The sequence below is a fragment of the Pristis pectinata genome, chromosome 23 (assembly GCF_009764475.1).
Source record: "Pristis pectinata isolate sPriPec2 chromosome 23, sPriPec2.1.pri, whole genome shotgun sequence".
Lineage (NCBI taxonomy): Eukaryota > Metazoa > Chordata > Chondrichthyes > Rhinopristiformes > Pristidae > Pristis > Pristis pectinata.
The window spans coordinates 17,475,546-17,498,884 of NC_067427.1; the positions used below are offsets into that span (position 1 = coordinate 17,475,546).

Here is a 23,339-nt window from a genome sequence, read left to right on the forward strand (position 1 = left end):
CTGTGGCAAGAATTGGTGGGGGACAGAAGAAATAGGTGATTTTGTGGTCCAACTTCCAAGGCTTCAATGTGGTGGACCAGGAATCTGAGGCAACATGTCGGCCATGTATTATTTGCACAAAGAAATGTGGACTGCTTTACTTTTTGTTTTGAATATTATTTTCCCCTTAATTAATGGATTCAATTTCTGTGCTAATTCGAGGTTGTGTTATTGCTTACGTTAATGATGATTAAGTAACATTTAGTTTGTATTAAGACTATACTTGAACTTTGCAACCTGCTATTAGTTTTATTGTCTCATATTTTGGTACTTGTGCAAATGAAGGTGTATTTATATGGACAGAAAATGCTCTGGTGTGATTTTCTTCAGAAGTTAATATACTTAGGTCAATGTTCCATGAGGGTAAAAATAGTTGAGGATGGTTTGTATGAATAGTTTATCTTGTTTATTTCATATCTTAACACAGTATTAACTTAAATACTGCATCAAAATAGTATTGGGAGCAATTTGATAGAACCAATTGAAAGAGAACGTTAGTAATTTCTATCTTGTTTAAACCCACATTGGACTTGTACTGAACACATCTTTGCGATTCGTGCCATATTGATATAATGGCTGCATTAATTTGTATTCAACTTTTATTTTCTCACTAAAGAGACTTGTAATTTTTTTTCCCCAAAGGATGAAGCTGATTCAAAATCTGCATCTCCATGGAAGGTATGAATTTCCTTTTCAAGGACTGTGTTATTTTTTTCCTGAAAAACCACCTGGTTTGTACTATTCTTTCATTTTTCAGAGGCCAACAGTAATTGTAATTTTACCAGATAACATTCATTTTTTTATGTGGCGTCTTTCAAAATTTTCTTTCAGCTCTGCTCCAGCCGAGGCCACTGTTTTAAAGTGACTGGAGGGGGGAAAGGTGGATATTTTTATTCTTTTATACTGGTCTTTAATCATTTCTTTTAAATGTTCTTTGAAAGTTGTATATTGGTAGCTTTGCTTATTGCTTATTAAATTTTACCATTAGTATGGACTACAAGGCATCTTGACATCTTGCTGTCATTCAATCTATTTCTTTAGGATAAATTGCTGTACTGACAAATTAAGTGAAGACACTTCTGTTGGTAGCTTGATAGGACTTTCTTCAGCCTTGTTCTCCTCACTGATTTTGACTTATCATTAGCTTTCAATGGAATCCAAGATTCTGAAGGGAGGTGGTGACAGTGTAATTTCTGCAGGAACAGTCTTCAGTTGAGCAAATCTCTTTCATAAACAAGAATGACACCATCATCCCAAAATGCTTAGCAGCATTTCAGGCACTTGTAATTCTTTCAGTCATGACTACAAACTACTGTTTCTTTAGTTAAAAACCTAGATTTTCAATGACTGCTTACTCATAATTTTACCTATTGCTTTCTCATTTCTGTTATAACACAATCCTGTTCACAGAAGCACATAATCCAATTTTTATAAATAATTGCTTTTGTCCTTTCAACACAATTTTTTTTCATCTTGGATGTTGATATGTGGCCTGCTCTACAGATTTGAAAGTTTTAAGTACTGCTACAGGAAGTGGTTGTGATAAATATTAGAGATCCATTTAAGGTGAAGCGAGATCAATAAGAGGAAAAAAGGAATAGTTGGTTATGCTGATACGTTCACATGAAGAGGGGTGGGAGGTGGCATGTGTGGACCCTGGATTAGTTGGGCTTAATGGCCTCTTTTTGTTCTCTGCCTTGCATACACTTTTGTTAATCTCCCAGGAATATTTTGCTGTTACAGTGATACTTAAATCTAAGGAACAAATTAATGTTGCTTCATTAGGTTTGAGAGACCTCTTTGTCCTTTTTTTTCCCTTCGTTCAGTTGAAGTGTCTTTAATTTTATTCTGGATAGAAGGGGAGTAGCATTACAAATACCTAGTGACCTTCACTGTAAAGTGAACATCTCATGGTGTAAGTGAGCTCTGCTCCAATAATCTCAATGTTTGGCTAGTTTGGTCTATGTCTAGCTTTACATACAAAAATGAACTCTTGAGTGTTTTTTTTTGTGAGAACATTTTCCAGCAAAACTAAATGTCATATGGAGAGAAGGGAAAGAAATTAAGGAGCACTTCGTGACTAAGTACCACACAGTATCTTGCAGTACAGTAAACTTAAGCACACTTGAATCTTCTATTTGCCTCCAACTTAAGACTAAGGAACTGGCAAAACTGTTGACTTTTCTTTGCAAATCAAAACATTAAAATGCTTTTATTTGTGGAAGAGCTCCCATATTTTGTTATTCCCATCTAATCATTACATATGTCTACTTTAACCTGGTGCTTGTGATTCATAATTCATCGTGACTTTGGCCTAGAAAGGGTTTATTGTCAATATAGATGGGTTAATGGTGTGGGGTATAACCTGCATTTCCCATTCTGCATTGGCTCATGCAGGCCACAGAAAAGAGGTTCTAAACGAATTGATGTTCATCTCTTGTATGCCATGTTCTGTTGGTTGGAAATGGGGATATTTCTAATTTTAACATTTTCTCTTCACTAACTGATGGACCGTGATTGGTTTGGTTTTCCGCTGCTGTGATTCATCGTTGCGGTTAGACTGCACGACTGATGATGCAAACGGTGACTAACTTTAATGCCATTAAGGTGAGAACTGGTGGATCTTCTGCTTTCTGTCACTACCTCTTGTGTTTCACATGCAGTGCTGGGCTTCTCATTGTTCTACGTTCATTTGTTGACAGTGCACTGTTGTACTGTAATTTTGGTTACTTGCACCTGTGCTCTTCTCATACTTCATCCATATTGCACAGTAAGCCTGTCATGTATTGCAAAAGGCTTTGGAATGTCTGCCAATTATTTCAACTGAGCCAAATTGCTATGAGTAATAGTGAAATTGAGTCTTAGTGTCATAAGTTAACCCTTTGCATTAATTGTGCTTTTTCTGTGCATGTGTATTAATTTTGCAACATCATTGAGAAGTAGCTGTACTTCAAGGGTAGAGATGGTGAGAAGTAAAATGTTTCAGCATAATATGTAAGAGCATTTCTATGAAAAGGATTATGACAAGTATCAGATCCTAGAAATTATCACACAGTCTACGCAGGTGAATTTATGATGTAGCTGATTGCCCCACACAAAAATACTACTTTGCATTAAACAGTGAATTTATGGATATTTGATCTGAGTGTTCATTGCAGATAAATGGAGGCCAATGGACATGTACAGAGACTTTAATCAACAATGCTCAGTTAACGTCACTTTCATATACTTCTCATGAACAGAATGGGCTCTCAGTCACTGAAGTAGGTCCAAACCAGCAAGTTGAAGCCTGCTTCTAGATTAAAAGGCCTATACCCACCAGCTTCCATCCATCCCCTCCTGTGTTGTGGTCCCATGATACCTTGAAACCTTCCTCAAACTTCAGCTCATTCCCACTCGCCACCTTCTTGCCCTCACCTTTACATTTCCTACAACAAATGAAAATCCCAAAGATGATCAGTGCAAGGACAGCAAAGGTTCCTGTATTTGAAGTGGAAGATCTAGCAGAAATGGAATTTTAATAAATTTCAAACACCTATATCTAGATTCTTGAATTATATGTTTAAAATGTAATAGTTTAAGCTATTGAAAGGATTAAATCTATAGTGATATTTCTGTGAAGACTTGGTTGATTTGTATCTTTCTATTTTTGTCAGGAACTGAATGAACGCTGGAAGTCACTGCAACAACTGGCTGAGGAACGCAGCCAGATCTTGGGAAGTGCACATGAGGTACAGAGATTCCACAGGTGAGTAGCTGTGTTAGAGTAAAAGGATTGAAATGCAGGGTTCTGTTGTATTTGCATTCTTTCTTTAACTGCAAGTCTATTTAAAAATTCAATTTAATTTAGTAAGATTGACTTAACAGTTAATTTCTGTGCAGGTAAATCATTAATAGTAGTTTAAAATATTTATATTGTTATTTTGTAGAGATGCTGATGAAACCAAGGAATGGATTGAAGAGAAAAACCAAGCTCTAAACACAGATAATTATGGACATGACCTAGCAAGTGTCCAGGCTCTGCAGCGCAAACATGAGGGATTTGAACGGGACCTTGCTGCTCTCGGAGATAAAGTGAGCTATAATTTTGGTCGGCTAAATAAATAAATAAATAAATCACAGTCTGTAATTCTTTCAGAAAATAGTTTGTTTCTGGCATACTTAATGGCAGGCTTATTTGGCAAAATGCATTTAATTGCCTAAACCTCCAGGATGCACTTAAATGAGCTATTTATAACTATCCGTACATGTTGAAGATGTCTTGGCATTGCAAGATTAAAAGCTTTCAAAATTGCATGAATTTAATTATGATCTCACTTAAACTCAAATAAATTCCATGTTGGCATCTTCTGTACATAGCCTAAGATCTCTCCAGCTGTTCAGTTAGGATTTATATAGAAATGGCTTTTCAGTATTTTTCTGTTGATGACACCCCCATTTTCCTGAGGACCACCTAATTTCAGAACAAAAAATAGGTGTATCAATTGGCCAAAGAAATTTGCACTGTAAGTTGTAAAAATAAAATAGTGAATCAAATACAGAAGATAAAACCTATACCAGATGGGCAGAAATCAATAAGAAACCAATTGCCCTTTTCAGTATACCAAGAGAAAGAAATTAAGTGATATATTAAGATATGTCATGTGGTGAAATCAGGAGGATCATCAGAAGTGCAGCATGGTAATAGGGTACATTTTCTCGACTATAGCCATGTAACTTCTTAAGACAGCGGTACTAATTCATCTGCAACTTTTTCCAAAGCCAGAATTGAACCTAAATTTTGTTTTTAAGTTCAGAGAAAATCAGTATATTCTAATTCCTACAACAGCGGTGATGTAGCCTGATGTTTCGAGTGCCAGTCCAAAATCTCTCTTTAGTTATGGGATTTGTTACCTGACTAAATCTTAATTGTTGAATGTAGGTGAATTCTCTGGGAGAAACTGCAAACCGATTGATTCAGTCTCATCCAGAGTCAGTTGAGGATGTCCAAGAAAAGTGCACAGAACTGAATCAGGCCTGGACTAATCTGGTGGAGCGTGCTGACCAGCGTAAAGGAAAATTGAACGACTCTCATGACTTGCAGCGTTTCCTGAGTGATTTCAGGTAATATAGTCACTCTAGTCTTTCTCTGTAAAGTGCAAGTTGAGGGTTATTTTGTTACTTGTTACCAGTGCATAGATGTCTGGGGGAACTACAAACGGAGCACCAAACTGCAACATGCTAAAGATCTCCCTTTGCTGCTGCCAAGCGATTACATATTGGCTGTCAGGGGTTTCTCAAGTATCAACTCTCACTGAAAATAATAGTCTTGCACTGGGATTTAGTATGCATCTATTTCTGGAGGAAAGGTGTGAGTGCAGAATGTTGCGTCTCCACGAAGCAGTAAGAATAATTTTATTTTGGCAGCAGGAATAGGCTATTTAGCCCCACAAACCTGTTCTACCATTGAGTGAGGTCATAATTAATGTGTGACCCAACTTAAGATACCGGTCTTTGCCCCATTTCTCTTAAAATTCTTTTGGTTAATAAAAGTCTACTGAAATCACATTGTCTCATCCAAGAGTTTCAGCTTGTGTGGAAATGTTACTTGAAATGCATAGGTCTAATTTTTCGACTGTTATTTGATGCTAGATCCCCAACAAATGAAAATTGGTTTCTCTCTGTCTACCCTATTGAAAATCTGGATCATATCAGCCTTAACCTTCTAAATTCAAGAGAATATAACCTCAGTTTGTGTAATTTCCTTGGAGGTTATGGTTAATCCACCGAATTACTGTTTTCACAGAGACCTTATGTCCTGGATAAATGGAATCCGAGGATTGGTATCTTCAGAGGAACTCGCCAAGGATGTAACAGGAGCAGAAGCCCTTTTGGAGAGACACCAGGTGATTTAAAAATCTGAACTGATTCTTTTCCTAAATTTGTGGTAGAAGGTCATTGGAAATATTTTTATTCTATTACTCAAAAGAAGAGTAACTTTTGATGTCCACTTGTTAGCCAACAGATAAATGCTTTAACTAGAGATTGGCAATGTTATTGGGTTAAAAATCAGATATGGAAATTGACCAGATACTGGTTCTGAATGAAAATTGTGCTGTTCAAAAATGTGTGATTTGCATCGGTGATATGCTCGCCATTCTGAGTTTTTGTTCAACGTAGACATGTTGGAAGCAATATTAACTTTTTGTTTTGCAAATGTGTCTACATTTGTTCTTGATCAATCATACCAATTTTATAAACACTAATATCATGGTTTCAACACTAATAAGAGGAAATATTGTTAATGCCTGTGCAATACTTGTAACCTTTGTTGAATGTTCAATAAGATTTAATAGGAGTTGTTCTTTTCCCTATATTTGGCAATTTTCAAACCACTTCTTATGTGGTAGATCTGCAACAATCCTGTTCAGAGAAATATCTCATTATGATTTGCTAATGTTTCTGATTTTCTGTTCCTTTATTTCTTAAAGGCAGTTCCATATCGTTGCACCCATTGGATACTGAGTGCACTTATTAGGAGTTTCTATGCTGCTTTTTATTTTAGTGGATAAAAAATCAGAGACTTGACATCTGTGATTTCATGTTGTGTGTTCTTGGTGTGCAGCAGGAATGCTGCTTGAGGAAATCCAAACTATGAAACAATTTTACACATGTAATATTTATCTCTATTCTTAACTATGTTTTATTTCTCTCACTTCTCTTACCCTTGGGGTGCTACAGGAACATCGTACTGAGATTGATGCTAGGGCAGGCACATTCCAGGCATTTGAACAGTTTGGACATCAGCTCCTCGCTCGTGGGCACTATGCTTGCCCTGAAATTAGGGAGAAGTTGGATATCCTGGAGCGTGAACGTGCAGATTTGGAGAAGGCCTGGATCCAGCGCAGAATGATGTTGGATCAGTGTCTGGAGTTGCAGGTAATGAAACTGCAACATATTTTGACATAATTAAATTATAGTTGATGGACTAAACTTGTGGTAGGGAGTTTTGCTACTATGGCTAAGATCTCATTTGAAATTTGTTAATTTTGCTAGTCAAGGCAGAAAAGTGAGTCTTTTGATTCTTGTAGATTTAGAACTAGTTGCATTGCTTCTCATTGCACTTACAATTCTGGTGCAATCTGTGCCATGACATTATTGAGTTAGAGAAGGTTAATCAGTTTGTACAGTAGCTGGAGAATGTCATTGCATTCTTCTCTTCAAGATTGTTTTTGTTTTCAGTTGATGCGTCATTTAATAATATGAATGGGACAGCTGTGATGAGGGGAATAGAAAGTGGAATTTAAATTGGGGTTTTGAATTTTTATCAGGGAGCAGAACAAAATGTTAGTTCAATCATGAAATGTGCTATTCCTCAGCTTGTTTCTTGAATATCTTCAGAAATTCTTTTACAGTCATCCAGTATGGTGAAGGATATGGGTCTCAGTTCGCATGGAAGTCGTTTTTTTCCTATTTTATCTGCTACTACCATCTTTCCATGCAGTAAATTTCAGATCTGTGTTTTCTGGTTACAAACACTATGTATTTACTGAAGTTATCGTTTTATTGTCTCCTCTTGTAGTTTATTGGTGCTTGAGTTAAATTTTTCCTATTTACGCCTTAACTTGGCTTTTCTAACCCTAACCTTGCCCCTAGTCTTTGATTCTCTGCACTTTAATTACTGCCAGCAGATTGAACTAATAGATTTTGTAAATGTTCAAAAGCCAGCAAAGCTATAGTCATTTCAGGAAGTAAGTACTTGACATATTTGGAAATAGCTTCAGACCTGCACTGTTGCAATAGTTAGTTTTAACCATTGTACTGTGAGAATTAAAGTAATAAAGACTGTATGTACATGAGAATTTGTATCCCCAGAAATGTTGTTGTGATATTCTTGTGCTCTTGGGTAAATTCATCAGATTTGTACTCCTAAACTGAGAAGGGAGCTTGGGTTGGAAAATTAGTGACCCACTGTTGTAACCCTGTCTCTGATCCTAGCTCGCTGTGTGGGAATGAGTATATTTATGCTTTCTGTGAAAAGTTGCACTTCCTTACTGTTCTTTTCTCCTCTTGGTAGTTGTTTAACCGTGACTGTGAACAGGCTGAGAATTGGATGGCAGCACGTGAAGCATTCTTGGCCAGTGATGACAAAGGTGATTCCCTGGACAGTGTGGAAGCCCTCATCAAGAAACATGAAGATTTTGATAAAGCCATTACTGTACAGGTAATTTGGGGAAATAAATCTGCTGCATCATGACCATTTATTTAATTAATCTGCATTTACTTGGCCTAATAAGTTGGAATTAATATAGGGGTTAAACTTCTTAGTACTTTATATCAAAGCAAGATGTATGAACAGAAACACATTGGCAGGGAGTATTACATTTTCAGAATTGGTCAACATTGATTTTGAGACTGAGACAGGAATTGCCTGTTTTCTCCAGAGTTTAAATGAGTGAGAGGTAATATTATTGAGTCTTGCATGGCATCAACAGATGGAAGGAGAGGGGATGTTTGTCCCTGATTAGAGAGTTGAGAACCAGGAGTCATGGTCTCAAAATAAGGGGTAGGCCACAATGGGCTATGAGGATGAGAAATTACTTGGAGAGTGATGAATATTTAGAAATCTGTTTCAGAAGGCTGTGGAGACTCAGCTGCTGAGTTGATTTAAAACAGAAACAGATTTTCTGGATGTTAAGGGAATTGAGGGATATGGGGATAGAGCAGGGAAATGGAGCTGAAGGAGGAAATCAGGCAGAGTGGTCTTGAAGGCCAGATAATCTACTCCTGCACTTCTGTTATTATATAACAGAAAAATATACTGGTAGACACATATAATAATTGATCTAGCAAAATCCAGAGATACTTAAAGTAGGTGAGTTTGAAGAGGTGCCAAAAGGTGTTTGAAACAAAGATCTTTTGAAAGTGAAGAGACAGTAATAGAGCAAAGTAGGGATTGGGAAGAGAATTCCAATATGCAGTGGCATGAATACTTAAAAACTGAAGAATTAGACTTTTGTTAAGGATTAGAAAATTGGTTTTATTGATTTTTTTTTCTCTGGTTCTGGCAATCACTTTAACGATTTTCCAGCTAGAAACAGATTATTTGTCTTCATATTGATACAGTGACACCCAGTGGCTAGAACTGGATATTAAACACAATTCATCTTCAGTCGGGACTATTTGTCTTTTGACTATTCTGTCAATACACCTCATCTTCAATGAGAACCACTTAGATATTTAGCATGAACCCTTGTTGATTGTGTTCTGCAGATACTATCAGATCTAGCTATTGTGATGTAAAATTTAACCGTCACTAAGGCATAGAACATAAAAATAGCCTTCTTCAAATCACCTGGCTCACATTACCAAATGTAACAAATTAATACATTGAAAATGAGTGGAAATAGAGTCAAGATGCTTGGGCCACTTGGCCTACAAGGGGAAAAAGTTGTGGTTAGTCACCAGAAAATGCAATTTTAAATCAATATTGTATGCAAGTCTTGTGGCTTATTTTCACCACCAAAGTATAAGTGATGAGATGGTATTCTTTGATAACCCTGCATATTCTGATCAATAGTACCTAGCTACGTGTAAATCAGGGGAAGTTCCTGGTTGAAAACTGCTAGAAATTTGGCTCATTCTTGTTTTCTCTACTTGGGATAGGAGGAGAAAATTGCAGCACTGCAAGCCTTTGCTGATCAGCTGATTGGTTCTGAACATTATGCAAAGGGGGATATTTCAAAACGTCGCAATGAGGTATTAGATAGGTGAGTGATTAGTGTGCGAGAACTTGATTCAAGCAATTTTGGATTTCTCTAGTAAAAAAAAAGTTGGGTTCTTTTACAGAAATGAATTAAGCAATTTGAAACTTTTTTTCTCCAATGTACATTGGTACTATCACAAGTGGGCTTGTGATAATGCCTATAATGAACGCTTGCGCTTTAACAGCAGTAGAGTCTGTATTGCTAAATCATAGGTAAACCTGAGTGCAAGAATCACACAGAGGGTAGGTTTTCAATTATAGCAGAGCCAAATAGTGCTTCCTCTTGAAGGAAGCAATCTTTTTTTGTTTGCGACTTGGTCATCAACAATGCTGAAGGACGTAGTGGGTCTTGAATGGTCCATCTCTGTGCTTCAACAGCTTGGTCCCAATAAAGGCAGAATGTTATCAATAATGGCTTTTCTCCTTATAAGCTCCCACAGTCTCCAAATGTACTTCCACCTCCATTCTTTATCCATGACTTTGTTTTCTTGCTGCTGTCACCTGAGGTCATACATGGATACAAATCAGGAGCAGGTGTTGCCACTCAGCCCCTGAAACAGCTCCACCAGCTTCCGATTATAACCTCAGATCCAATTTGTCCAATCTTTCATCATAAGTCACCCTGCCCTTTGCATGCATCAGTCTAGTAAACCTTTGAACTGGTTCCTGTGCATTTATATCCTTAAAATAAGGAAATAAATAATGTACACAGATGTGGTCTAGTCAATTCCCCAGATAACTGAAGCATAACCTCCCTACATTTGTATTCCATTCCCCTCACAAATAATAAAATTCTTTAATCACTTGCTATACTTGCATGCTAGTTTTTTTTTCCACAAATAGGCACCAGGACACCATTATTGCTTATTCTCAGTTTAGAAACAAAGAAATCTGTATAAACTTGAACCAGTTTTCTCTATGTGAGGATTTTTATGCCTTTTTCCCTAATTGTTAAAATGTCTTGATAGGTGGCGCCGCCTGAAAGCTCAGATGATTGAGAAAAGATCAAAGCTTGGGGAATCGCAGACCCTTCAACAATTTAGCCGGGATGTAGATGAAATTGAGGCCTGGATCAGCGAGAAGCTTCAGACTGCAACTGATGAATCTTACAAAGATCCCACTAACATTCAGGTAAGTAACTTTAAAATGTTGGTTTCGCTTCCTCCTAAACCCTAAGCTTTATAGCTTGGTATTCCCTGCTAAGAGGACAAGCTACTTGTTTAGACATGTTTGGTATAGCTGTGCCAAAGGAGCAACTAAGAGATGCACAAGAGCTGTCTGGATTATCTGTCACTTCCCGACTACTTTGTAGGAAAACTTCTTGGCCTCTACCCAATACCTTCCCATCTTAATACACTTAATACTTGAAAGCTCTATCTGCTCTGAGCACTGATCTCTGACCTACCTGTCTGCGATGAATCTTTTAAACTGAAGGCCTTTTGGCTTGTTTGTGTTACATGAACAGAAATTTAAATTGAGCTAATTCTTTAACCATTCAATATTGATGTAATCTTTTTTCTTAATCTGTTTTTAGCTTTCCAAACTGCTGGTAAGTGATTAGTGGCTTTTGTCTAACTCAGGTTTATGTCTTGTCTTAAGTACATATCTAAATTTGTTAGATTGTGTTTTATAAACATAACCTTTTTCATTTACTGCTTGCAGCTTTACTGAGTGTCTTGTGAGTTTTTAAATTGACACATCTGTAGTATTGTTGTTGCTTTTGGCAATGATATCCTTTCATGTGTCTTTGGTATAACAGGTAATTCTGCTGCCTGTTTCAAGCATTTGGCGTTCAGTTTTAAATTAACACTAAAGAAATTCAGTCAATTGAATGTCCTTGTTGCTGGGAACTGTTGATTGATTATGTTTAGTGTGTGGTCTTTGTCAGTGTTTCACCCTATTTCTTTCCTAATTGTGATTTCTTCTGAGACCTTATGACTTGCAATGATGGGTTTACCTTGTTTTTGAGGTAAAAGTTGAACTTTGGCAATAAAACCAGGTAACAGCATTGTTAACATCTGATCCAACATTTGGCCTTTGCAAATTGCGAAAATAATTCAAAATTCTAACGTGTGTGATGTGCACTGTAATTACAAAGCAGGAAGACTGTGAAATTCCAAGGGAAGAAACAATTTTAATGTCCTTCCAGACTGTCGCACCAGTTTAAAGCTACAAAGTACTTCTGTAGTAGATGGTGTGATGAAAGGCCTCAGAACGAATCTTTGAACCCTTGCTTCTTGTGTAGTGAGTGTTGCGTTACTCTTCCACAGAGCAAACACCAGAAGCATCAAGCATTTGAAGCAGAGCTTCATGCCAATGCCGACCGAATCCGTGGAGTCATTGACATGGGAAAATCACTGATTGACCGAGGGGCTTGTGCTGGTAGTGAAGACGCTGTCCAGGTAATTGCAGAATTTAATTGAAACTCCAGAGACACCAGAACTAACTTAGACTTGTACATTATTACTTGCTGCGTAATAAATGTAATTACCATTCAATTGCTTGAGAATGAAGAGTTTAGTGGGAGTGGGAGAAAAGCAGAATTTCTAATTCTCCTGCAAAAGACAGACTTATACTTAACATTCTATCACGTTTCATAACACTATCTTAAAGCAACAGCAATCTAAAGTATGGTGCCTGGTGTTCTTTCAGTATCTGCCACTGCATCCTGAAGTGGGTGGTCTTCACACTTTGAGGTATTTTTAATGTGCAGCACCTTTTAGTTGCTACGATGGAAAACATTAGCAAAGGGATCAAAGGAGAATCAAAGCAATTTGTTTGATTCATTATATTCTAAATCTGCCGGTATACCTAAGGTGGCCTATTCCAGGTTCTGAACTTTAGAATGTTCGTCGTTACCTTGTTGGATTCCATTGTTGCCAGTAGATAATGCAATAAGTATTCGGGCATCTTACCTCAAAATTTTATGTACTGAGCTAGTTGTACGTAAACCTTTTAATGATATGGGAAAATACTTATGAAGGGTAACATGAATTCTACAACCTGTGCTGTTGTTTGCTAGGAATGAAGTTGGGGGGAGGGGGTGGTGGAATCTCACATGAAAACACCCTCTAGTATGAAAATACTTTTACCTTGAACTAGCAACTGTCCATTAGAAAGTCTTGTCTTCAGATTGTTGTTCATTGTGTATATATGGATAGTTATGTAGACTAGATGGGGATACTTAGTGAAGTCTAACTCACACCATGTATTGTCAGCATATTGAGTTTATTCACTGTGGCAGGACTACCTAATGACTGACTTAAACTGGTTGAATGCCTTCCTGTCTACTAGGCCCGTTTGGAAACTCTGGGTAATCAATGGGGGGATTTGGTGCAGAAATCAGCAGAAAAAAGTCAGAAGCTGAAAGAGGCCAATAAACAGCAGAATTTCAACACTGGAATCAAAGACTTTGACTTTTGGCTGTCTGAGGTAAGTGAATTTACTCACTAATGGTCCATATTTTTAAAATATTGGTGGAGAATTTCATTTCATTGGCTTTGCTCGTGACTGCAATTATCCGTTTCTTTAAAAAAAAATCCTGCTTACAAAGTATACGTGAATCGGAAGATAGCAAATCTACTTGGGGATGGAGAATCAAGGCTCGGGTGTTTTGGGGATACAGTTGGCCATGGAGGGTCTTGTAGCACATTCGGCCTGGCATCTAGTGGTGGGAAGACATTTGCAGCAAGGCGGGATTGGCACAAGGGATCGATTTTTTAAAAAAAATTATCCCATATAGGACAGAGTTCCACACTTCAGTTACAGTTTGGGTGGGGAGAAAGAAAATTCCAGGTCTCAACATCGTTTCCATGTTAGACAGTTTGTGTCAGGGAACAGTGGAAAGTATTTAAGAGCAAATACTGCATCCCTGACTGGAAATCCAGGGTTAAAGTAATAATGCTAGCTGCCCTCGTGTTTTTGTTGACTTAGAATCTGCATAAGAACACAGGCACATTGAATGCCACTCCTTTTTGTCCTGTATGTTGTCATGAAAAAGATTTCAATGGCTTCATTACCAAAACACAGGTTTCTTATCCAGTCAAAGCAGTTTTTAAAAAATGTGTATGCAGCTTGACAAAAGTTTAATGCTGTGCTCTGAGTTGAGAGCCAGAGTTCCAGGCCTGTATTGTATTTCTGCCACTGAGAACCTCGGTCCTATTCTCCTTATGGTTGATCGTGTAAACACCTGTTTTGTTTTAGACCAGCATACAGGAATATTTACATGGGTCTTAGTACTTGTAGCTGGCCCAACTGTGACTAATGTAAGCCCAGGCAGATAAAGAGAGCAGTACAACTTGGGAACATACATTTGTTGATGTCATGATGGGATGATCTTTTGTCATGTCAAGATTGTTTTGCACATATAGCTACCTATGTACTTCCATGCATTGTGACATTAATAGGTAATGACATGACATAATGTTGCACTTTTGTCATTTTTTCGTGTATTCTTCCTATTAGATGCTGATTTATAGGAAAATTGGTAATAAAATTTGAAACTAATATCCAAAATTTACTGTGTGTTCTAGATCTAGCCTATAATGTGAAAGGTTCTTAAGGGATGAAATCAAATGAATTGTGTTCAGCCACAATTAATTGAACATGCACTTAAACCTGAAATCCTATAACTGGTTAGCTGGGAATCCATTACTGTGTGAATGTCCTTCATTATTGAATTTGTGAATGATTGTTTAGCTTTGTGTTGCTTTTAATATGCACCTGTTCTATTAGAATTTATTTTGTTAACATCCTTGAAACTGTCGCTTGAGATGTTTATGCCATTTTATTAAAATCTTGGCACCGAGTCAAATTTTGTGTTTTTAATTCACAGGTGGAAGCTCTACTGGCCTCTGAGGACTATGGGAAGGACCTGGCATCTGTAAATAACCTGCTGAAGAAACACCAGCTTCTTGAAGCTGACATCAGTGCACATGAGGTAATGATGAACAGTGTGCTCCAAGGAAATAGGGCGTAATTGTAAATAAGAGTAACTGGTGTGTTTCTAGGGAGTGTTAACATTAAGCAGAATCACAGGTGTTAAAACTGTTGATGGATCATTTGGGGTTATGATCCTCTGGGAATATGGTAGTTAAGTTTTCTGCTCTGAACTATGTATTACAGCTTTGGTGAATGGAAAAGATTTTTTGCAGCAAGCATATTTTGTGTTGTAGTTATAAATTTCAAAGGAAAATTATAAATAATGCTGTCTTTGGCTTAGAGTGCATAGAATCAGCATTGCCGGTTCATTAGAAGAGTTGTCCACACAGTACTATTCCACTCCTTTATTCAACACCCTTAGCATTTTTCCTTTAGTCCTTCTCAATTTTATTTACCTGAAGCATTTTAAAATTCATTATGCTTATTGCTCCAAAAGAATATTTAGTTTGGCCAAACCAGCGTGTGCTCACATTGAACAGTTTATTGAAAGCCTGAGTGTGTTTTAAAAAGTGCAGCTCTTGTTGTAATGGCCTGCTAGCTACATTGCAGAAATGATGCAGTGTGAAAATATCACAGGCTCACTTTTCGAAATGGTTTCATTACTTGATTGTTTTAGGACCGTCTGAAAGACTTGAACCTTCAAGCTGATAGCCTTATGTCCAGTGATGCCTTTGACACCACTCAAGTGAAGGACAAACGCACTGCAGTGAACAGTCGGTTTCAAAAAATTAAAAATATGGCTACAGCACGCCGTGCTAAGCTGAATGAATCACATAGACTTCACCAGTTCTTCCGTGATTTGGATGATGAGGAATCTTGGATAAAGTGAGTTGAAGAGGGCATTTGAATGCTTTAGAAATGATGGCATTCTATTAAAATGATATTAATCAAATGAATTGTGTTCAACCACAATTAATTGAACATGCACTTAAACCTGAAATCCTATAACTGGTTAGCTGGGAATCCATTACTGTGTGAAATTGATGTGGAATGATGCATTTTCTTTTTATTTGAAAAGAGAGAAGAAACTGCTTGTGAGTTCTGAAGACTATGGACGGGATCTGACTGGAGTACAGAACTTGAGGAAGAAGCATAAACGCCTGGAAGCAGAGCTGGCTGCACATGACCCAGCAATCCAGGTCTGAATAACCAATTGATCGAGCACATATTGCCAAAGACGTCATCTTAAAGGATCTGGTTTGTCAATAAATGTTATAGTATTTGCTGGTATACCATTGTACCAAATTAAAGATGGACAACTCCTGGATATACGCTAACTATATTCCTTTATCCAGTTCCCTACATTGGTTTTGTAAACTTGTGGGTTATCCTGAATCAGAATCATAGAATGGAATTGTAGAGAAAGAGCTCTTTCAAAGAGCAGTTCATTAGTTCCACTCTCCTATTATCTATTTTGAGTATTTTTCCAATTAACATTTTAAAGGCTACTATTGGCTATGTATCCACGATTCTGTCAGCTAATGACTTCCATCTTCTAAACACTTGTGTAAAATGACTTGTATCATGCCCACTTTGTACCCTGGCTATTGACCCTTTTTAAGCAGTTTCTTTTATTTGCTTTGGTAGCCAGTCCTGGCACTCCAATAGGGAATTACTTTGGCTGCAGGCTAGCTTGATATGTGGGAATCTGGGCCATTGCTTTCGTGTATGATTTTTGAGAAAAATTAAGGTTGATTTACCACAGAGTTAAATGTTCCATTCCTGACATTTGAGTGATGGTAAAATTTGGAACAGAAGGCACTGATTGGCTGCTCCTTTTCACATAATAGAATATTCAAAAGCCTGTGGATCCTAACATGTATCAACACAAGCATTTACTAAGTTTTTAAATAGTCACAAGTTATAATACTTCAACGATGTAATGTTGCAAAATCTTGCACACTAGCTTTAATGCTTTCTAAACTAAATCAGTCCTCAAGCCCAATGCTGTGGGAAGTAAATTGATACTGTCCAAATTCTCTTCCCAGCCAAATGTACCAAAATGATGTTGTTCATAGTCTATCCATTTCTTGAAAATGGTATTGGTTTATTATTGTCACTTGTACTGAGGTACAGTGAAAGCCTGTCTTACAAACCGATCGTACAGGTCAATTCATTACACAGTGCAGTTACATTGAGTTAGTACAAAGTGCATTGATGTAGTACAGGTAAAAACAGTAACAGTACAGAGTAAAGTGTCACAGCTACAGTGAAAGTGCAGTAAAGTGCAAAGTCACAGCAAGGTAGATTGTGAGGTCATAAATTTTGTCTTGGATTTTTGCTTGTTCCTCTAAATTGAGCAATTAAACCTGGGAATAGGTGGAAAGTCTATCCATTGTTAAAACTAATTTCTAGATGGGATGCTCATGGTGGTTGTTCTTTTGCCATAGTCTGTACTGGAGACAGGAAAGAAGCTGTCGGACGATAATACCATTGGAAAGGATGAAATTCAGCAGAGACTTTCGCAGTTTGTGGCACACTGGAAGGAACTGAAGGAATTTGCTGCTGCACGGTATGTCTGCTTTATCCATCAGAGCTTTTGAGGGCTGAGTTTTTGTTGAATTGTAATATTTCTACTGGTTTATTGCAGTCAGAGGTGGTGCCTGGAGAGAGCAAAGAATCTAAAATGCAGCACAGTTGATACCTGTGGAGAGAATGAACAGATTTTTGTTTTAGACCTGGCTCTTTCTTAGCTGAAAATTAGGGCAGAAAAATGAAAGAAAGCCTTTCAATTGGACCATGGGAGGAAACATTATCTATTCCACACACAAATAACTTGTAAATGGAAATCATTAAATGTTTAAAAAAAAATCCAGCCTGGTAAGACAAATGAGAGAAGCATTGAAACAAAAGCAAAGCATATAAACTAATCAAATCAGATGAACATTCAATAAGAATTTATAGTGCACTTTTAACTTGGAAAATGTCCCATGGTGATTCCCACTGATGACAAACTTTTGTTTTATTCTCCTTCCTGTTCCTTTCTCAATCAATAAAAAAATTATTACTTATCTTTTCATTCTTATAACGATCCAGCTTGAAGTATTAGTCTGTTTTCTCTGCAGAAGCTGTTCGTAGCAATTTCTGTTTCTGCTTCAGGTTTCCAAAATTAAGTTTTTTTTCTCCTCAAGGTGGTGATCATTTTGATAAGTCAAAGTTCCAGTGAACTGACTTAAAATGAGGATCTTGGAACATTTGCCCAGAGTCTTTGCCAGCTTGTGAAAAGATACTTTTGTTTCAGTATCTAAAAGTAATGGATAATACTTGAATTTAGCATTAATAAAACTGGTCAAAGGATTCCTTGCTCTTCCTGTCTCTGCCAGGAAAAAAAAAACGCCATGTTTCTTGGGCAGTTCGTTAAGCATCTCCAGTACTGGGAATATTGGAAATGATGTGTATTATCCATACTTACACTTGAAAGTTTGAAATGTAGAACCCTAATTTGCACTTTTTAAACAGGCTGTTGCACAGTTTGAGTAAAACGATGGGCACACATTTAAAAGAAGCTGGTTGAAGTTGATCAACATATGGTCTTCTGCCAGATGTTCAACTCCTGCAGCCAGAAATCATTGGGATCTTCAAGACTAATGTCTATCCTTTAGTCATTCTGAGCCAGGTCACCAAAACCTTGGATTTATCTAAATAATCACCACTTGGAGTTGTTAGAAAAAAATGGAAATCCCAAGTAGAAACAGAAAATGCTAGAAATGGTCAGCTCCTGCAGAGAAAAGAGACTAATGATGGCTCCCCATTTAGGATATCCCAAGAGCTTTATAACGAATATCCCCACTTCTGTAATACAGGAAACAATTGGAATTGGTTTATTATTGTCACCTGTACTGAGGTACAGTGGAAAAACTTGTCTTGCATACCATTCATACAGATCAATTCATTACACTGTGCATTGAGGTAGTACAAGGTAAAACAAGGTAAAACAATAATAGAATGAAGGATAAAGTGTAACAGCTACAGAGAAAGTTCAGTGCAGGTAGACAATAAGATGCAAGGTCATAACAAAGATTGTGAGGTCAAGAGTCCATTGGGAGGGGGGAGAAGAGAGAATGTCCCTGGTGGGTGGGATCTTTGATTATGCTGGCTGCTTTCCTGAGGCAGCAAAAAATATAGACAGAGTCCACGGAGGGGAGTTTGGTTTCCATGATGTGCTGAGCTGTGTCCACAACTCCCTGCAGTTTCTTGCAGTCAAAGGCAGAGCAGTTGCCACACCAAGCTGTGATGCATTCAGATAGGATGCTTTCTATGGTGCATCGATAAAAATGGGTGAGGGATGATGGGGACGTGCCAAGTTTCTTTAGCCTCCTGAGGAAGTAGAGATGCTGGTGAGCTTTGTTGGCTGTGGTATCTATGTGGTTGGACCAGGACAGGCTATTGGTGATGTTCACTCATAGGAACTTGAAGCTCTCAACTCTCTCAAACTCAGCACCGATGATGTAGACAGGAGCATGTGCACTGCCCCCCTTCCTGAAGTCAATGACCAGCTCTATTGTTTTGCTGATATTGAAGGAAAGGTTGTTGTCATGACACCATGTTACTAAGCTCTCTATCTCCTTCTTGTACCTCGACTCATTGTTATTTAAGATACGGCCCATGACGGTGATATCATCTGCAAACTTGTAGATGGAGTTAAAGCAGAATCTGGGCACACGGTTATGAGTGTATAGGGAGTAGAGTAGGGGGTTGAGGACGCAGCCTTGTGGGGCACCAGTGTTGAGAATAATCGTGGTGGAGGTGTTGCTGCCTGTCCTTGCTGATTGTGGTCTGTTGGTCAGGAAGTCAAGGGTCCAGTTGCAAAGGGAGGTGTTGAGTCCCAGGTCTTGGAGTTAGGTGACGAGTTTGCTTGGAATTATAGTATTGAAGGCTGAGCTGTAGTTAATAAACAATAGTCTAACATAGGGGTCTTTACTGTCCAGATGCTCCAGAGATGAGTGTAGGGCCAGGGAGATGGCACCTGCCATAGAAGCACAGCAAATTCCCAGAAATAATAAAGTGATAAAGGCCAGGTAATCTGTTTTATGGAATAGAAAACAAAATGCTGGAAAGACTAGGGCATATTAGCAGCATCTGTGGGGAGAGAAACAGTTAACGTTTTGGATCAATTGCTTTTCACATGTGTTTTATGACTGATTCTGGGCACTAAGAGTATAAAATAGTTTTTTTTTAAAACTAACACAGATACGTCAAACTGTTTTGTTTTCCAGAGGGCAACGTCTAGAGGAGTCCTTGGAATACCAGCAGTTTGTGGCGAATGTTGAGGAAGAGGAAGCATGGATCAATGAGAAATTGAACTTGGTGGCAAGTGAGGATTATGGAGATACACTTGCTGCAGTACAGGTCAGTGTCTTGTGATTTGCCAATTTGCTCAATTAAAATTTGCACAGCATCTGATGTAAATGTTAAAGTAAGCCTCTTCATATTGTCAGTGCTGCCAGTTTCAGTGTTGTTCTGATGAGCCAGGCATAATGCTGAATCTGAAATGTTTATGTTGCTATTGCTACTGTCTACCTGAGGCTTGCATGTGTGTGGGCTTCTGGCAGCATTAGTGGTCCAGTATTGCTGCAGACCCAGAAGTTGTGGTCAATGCTGAAATGATGTTTCCTGCTTACTGGGTTTAAAAAATACCTCATAAAGATGTATGTATGGTCAGAATTTTCCCTTTTCTGCACTACCTGCTCCCGGGGACCCCTGGCACACAACAAACAGCATGTCAAGCTGGCTTAGTATCCAGTCTCATCAAAGAATTCTTACAGACATAGAATAGGAAACAATTTTTTCAAGGAACTTCTTAAACATAATGGATTCTCAACCAATTGAGTTTTCTATTTTTCTTCGGCTCTTCTGATACCCTCCTAAACAGTCCTGACAGTTGGCAGTTTTCTTCCAGTTGTCTGTGTTGATGCTGGCCATCTTCACATCTCGCTTACAGTGTAGATATAACCATCCAGCAGGGCGTGACCTAAGAACCACTTCACTGCACAGTGTGTACTTGGGAATGTGGGCATCATCCAGCCAAGGAATGTGGCCAATCCACTGCAAAAGTATTTTGGCTTTGAGTGTATGCTGATAGCCTTAGCACCAAGGCCTCTAAGTGGTAACTGTGACCTGCCTGAGAAGCATCTGAGGCTGTGAGGGTGGAAGCCTTTTCTTGTGCTTCACATATGTTGTCATGCTTCATTGTTATAGATGATTGTATTAAGGACACAACCTTGTTAATCTCACAGTTTGGTATTCTCTGTCAAATTGTTGTTGATTCGCGCTCTCTTACTCGGCTTGAATGTAAAAGCTGCACCTTTTACAATGCATGTATTGATTTCTGCATCGAGTGACAGATTCATGATTGTGGAGCCTACAGTATAGACAAATCTGTCAGTTATCTCCAGTAACACACTGTTAAGTAATGGTGATTATGGCCCATGACATTTGTCTTCCTGATGCTAATGGTTGATTGGAACTCTTTACAAACCTACGAGAGTTTGTCTATTAGCTACAAGAGGTGTTGCCCAGTATGCAATGTTTTGTACACCTTAGTTTAGATTAACTACCTCCTTGATGCTGGCACATTTTCAGTCTTGGCTGCCGTGTGTGCAAGGCAGAAGAGGGTGAAATTGGTTCTAGACACCCTTTATGGATGAGTTGAAGCCATGTGGCTGCATTGATAAAAAGGATATGTCATTGAGAATCAAACAGGGTTGCATTGTGGCACCTACAGCTTATGGGTTCCAACGTTGCCCTGTCATAACTCCATTGGCATCAAACTAAGATTTAGAGCTCTGGAGTTAAACCAGGGAAGGAGACAGATACTCCATCTCCTTCCTGCCCAACTCCTGTGTCTCTCCCTTCCCCTGCTCCCCCCCCCCCCCCCCCACCCCCCATCAAACTACCCACTAATACTGCTTTTCTATTTCTCCAGGGGATTGGGCTTTCAGTAGTTTGTTGGAAATGGGGATACAAGGAATAGCTTGGAATTTGGTAAATATTTCTTTGTGAAGTTAATGTCTCTGGAGTTTTGATTTTCTATTTTCCTCTTGCAGCATTGCAGATCTACTTACTGCTGAGCATCTCCAGTTCTTCTGTATTTACTGCAGACTTGTAATTTTATTTCTATCCATTCTCCAGGGGTTGCTGAAAAAACATGAAGCATTTGAAACTGATTTCACAGTTCACCGTGATCGAGTGCATGATGTTTGTGCAAATGGTGAGGAGTTGGTAAAGAAGGTAAGAGTTTTTAAATTCACTTGAGTTCGTTGTCTTTTGTTTCTCAGTGTTTGTTTAGATTCTTGTTTTGGTCTTCTAACTACAGACAGGGAAAACCCACATCTTCTGTGCTTGGGTCTGCTGAATTTTCTTTTTGGCTCAAACCACCTCTTTTCATAACCCCACCCCCAACTTTTCATTCGCCCTTGCCTTGCTAGTTCAAGAAGCTTTAATTAAAATGTTAAAATTGCAGCCAGTCAAAAGCTGACTAAACAATAGTTTATTGTTAACTGAATGTTCAGTACTATTCGGACTCAAAATTAGGAGAATATGAAGTGAGCACAGCACTGAGCATCCTGCAGTAAATTGGAAAATAAGTGGACAAAATCAGACCACTTTTAAACAAAGGCAAAATTCTGTGGATATTTTAAAATTCTACTCATCTTTTCTTCCAATTCAGAAATCTAAACCACCTCCAGTAACTTGCTGAATCTGAATTCAAGGTTATGGGGATCTGTCACGGGAGAGGAGTTGAGGCCATCATAGATCAGCCATGATCATGCTGAATGGCAGGGCAGGCTTGAGGAGTTTGGTTATTCCTGCTTCTGTTTTCTTGCGACAGTGGTATGGAATATGAATGTGTCTGACTTGATCTCTGAGTTTGTTGACCTCAAGTGTCAGATGTCAGTAGCAAAACGTCCCTATTACCACAGCGGATGCAATCTCATTACAAGGACTGAAATGATTCATGAAGAAATCTGAGGGAAGCAAGGAATGTGGTTTTACCAGTCAGCATTATTGCCCTTGGATGTGAAGAAAAAAATTACTTGGGATTTGTTTTCCTTGCTATCAGCAATCCTGTGTGCATTGATTTAGACAACGTTATGGTTGGCTCCGTTATGCAACACTTCACCGTGTTTGAATAACTCACAACATTTTATTGTTTAACTAATGTGATTCCTTCTGAGCTAGCAGAAAATAGTCCTGTTGAGTTGTCCACCAGCATGGTGTCAGAGGGGAGGAAACTGGCATGAAAGGAAAGATGAAAGCTTTTAAAAGTAAATTGGTCTCAGTGTATTGTATATTCTGAAAGCATTGAAACTCCTCAAGCCTGTCTTGAAACTTGTTTCTTTGCTTGTGACCCCATAATTGACATCTACTATGAAACCTGACTTTTAGGGTTGAGTGATTTGCTAAAAATCATCTTCTGTTCCCTCATTGAAAGTATTAACCACTTGTTGCAATCCAGTACCACAGTATTGCTGTTTGTTTCTGTAGTCCTCACAAATGACTATTATTTATACATTAGCCTTGACGATGTAGTATTGGTGTAAGGGTCATTGAGTTTGATTGTCACCTCACCAGCATCTGCACATACAAACCCATAGGAATTGTGGGAACTCTG

At 38.3% G+C, this 23,339-nt stretch overlaps 2 protein-coding genes across 11 annotated transcripts in view; one reads left to right on the forward strand and one right to left on the reverse strand.

Moving 5' to 3' along the window:
- sptan1 (spectrin alpha, non-erythrocytic 1) overlaps positions 1–23,339 on the forward strand; it is an 87,739-nt gene that overhangs the window by 46,257 nt on the left and 18,143 nt on the right. For 7 of the 10 annotated variants that reach the window (XM_052037161.1, XM_052037163.1, XM_052037164.1 and 4 more), the window contains 19 exons: positions 682–717; positions 2,599–2,646; positions 3,696–3,787; positions 3,969–4,113; positions 4,961–5,142; positions 5,825–5,924; positions 6,760–6,957; positions 8,096–8,242; positions 9,685–9,788; positions 10,753–10,915; positions 11,319–11,333; positions 12,055–12,186; positions 13,079–13,216; positions 14,619–14,723; positions 15,342–15,550; positions 15,744–15,864; positions 17,116–17,237; positions 19,942–20,074; positions 21,857–21,955. In XM_052037161.1, coding sequence (XP_051893121.1) covers positions 682–717; positions 2,599–2,646; positions 3,696–3,787; positions 3,969–4,113; positions 4,961–5,142; positions 5,825–5,924; positions 6,760–6,957; positions 8,096–8,242; positions 9,685–9,788; positions 10,753–10,915; positions 11,319–11,333; positions 12,055–12,186; positions 13,079–13,216; positions 14,619–14,723; positions 15,342–15,550; positions 15,744–15,864; positions 17,116–17,237; positions 19,942–20,074; positions 21,857–21,955 — 2,289 coding nt within the window. The remainder of the gene's footprint in view (positions 1–681; positions 718–2,598; positions 2,647–3,695; positions 3,788–3,968; positions 4,114–4,960; positions 5,143–5,824; positions 5,925–6,759; positions 6,958–8,095; positions 8,243–9,684; positions 9,789–10,752; positions 10,916–11,318; positions 11,334–12,054; positions 12,187–13,078; positions 13,217–14,618; positions 14,724–15,341; positions 15,551–15,743; positions 15,865–17,115; positions 17,238–19,941; positions 20,075–21,856; positions 21,956–23,339) is intronic. The other 3 variants (XM_052037159.1, XM_052037167.1, XM_052037165.1) reach the window with 2 other exon arrangements.
- Positions 17,246–23,339, reverse strand: part of dync2i2 (dynein 2 intermediate chain 2) — a 66,019-nt gene continuing 59,925 nt past the window's right edge. Inside the window, exon 9 of the transcript XR_007958060.1 lies at positions 17,246–17,369. The gene's annotated coding sequence lies outside the window, so the exon portion shown is untranslated. The remainder of the gene's footprint in view (positions 17,370–23,339) is intronic.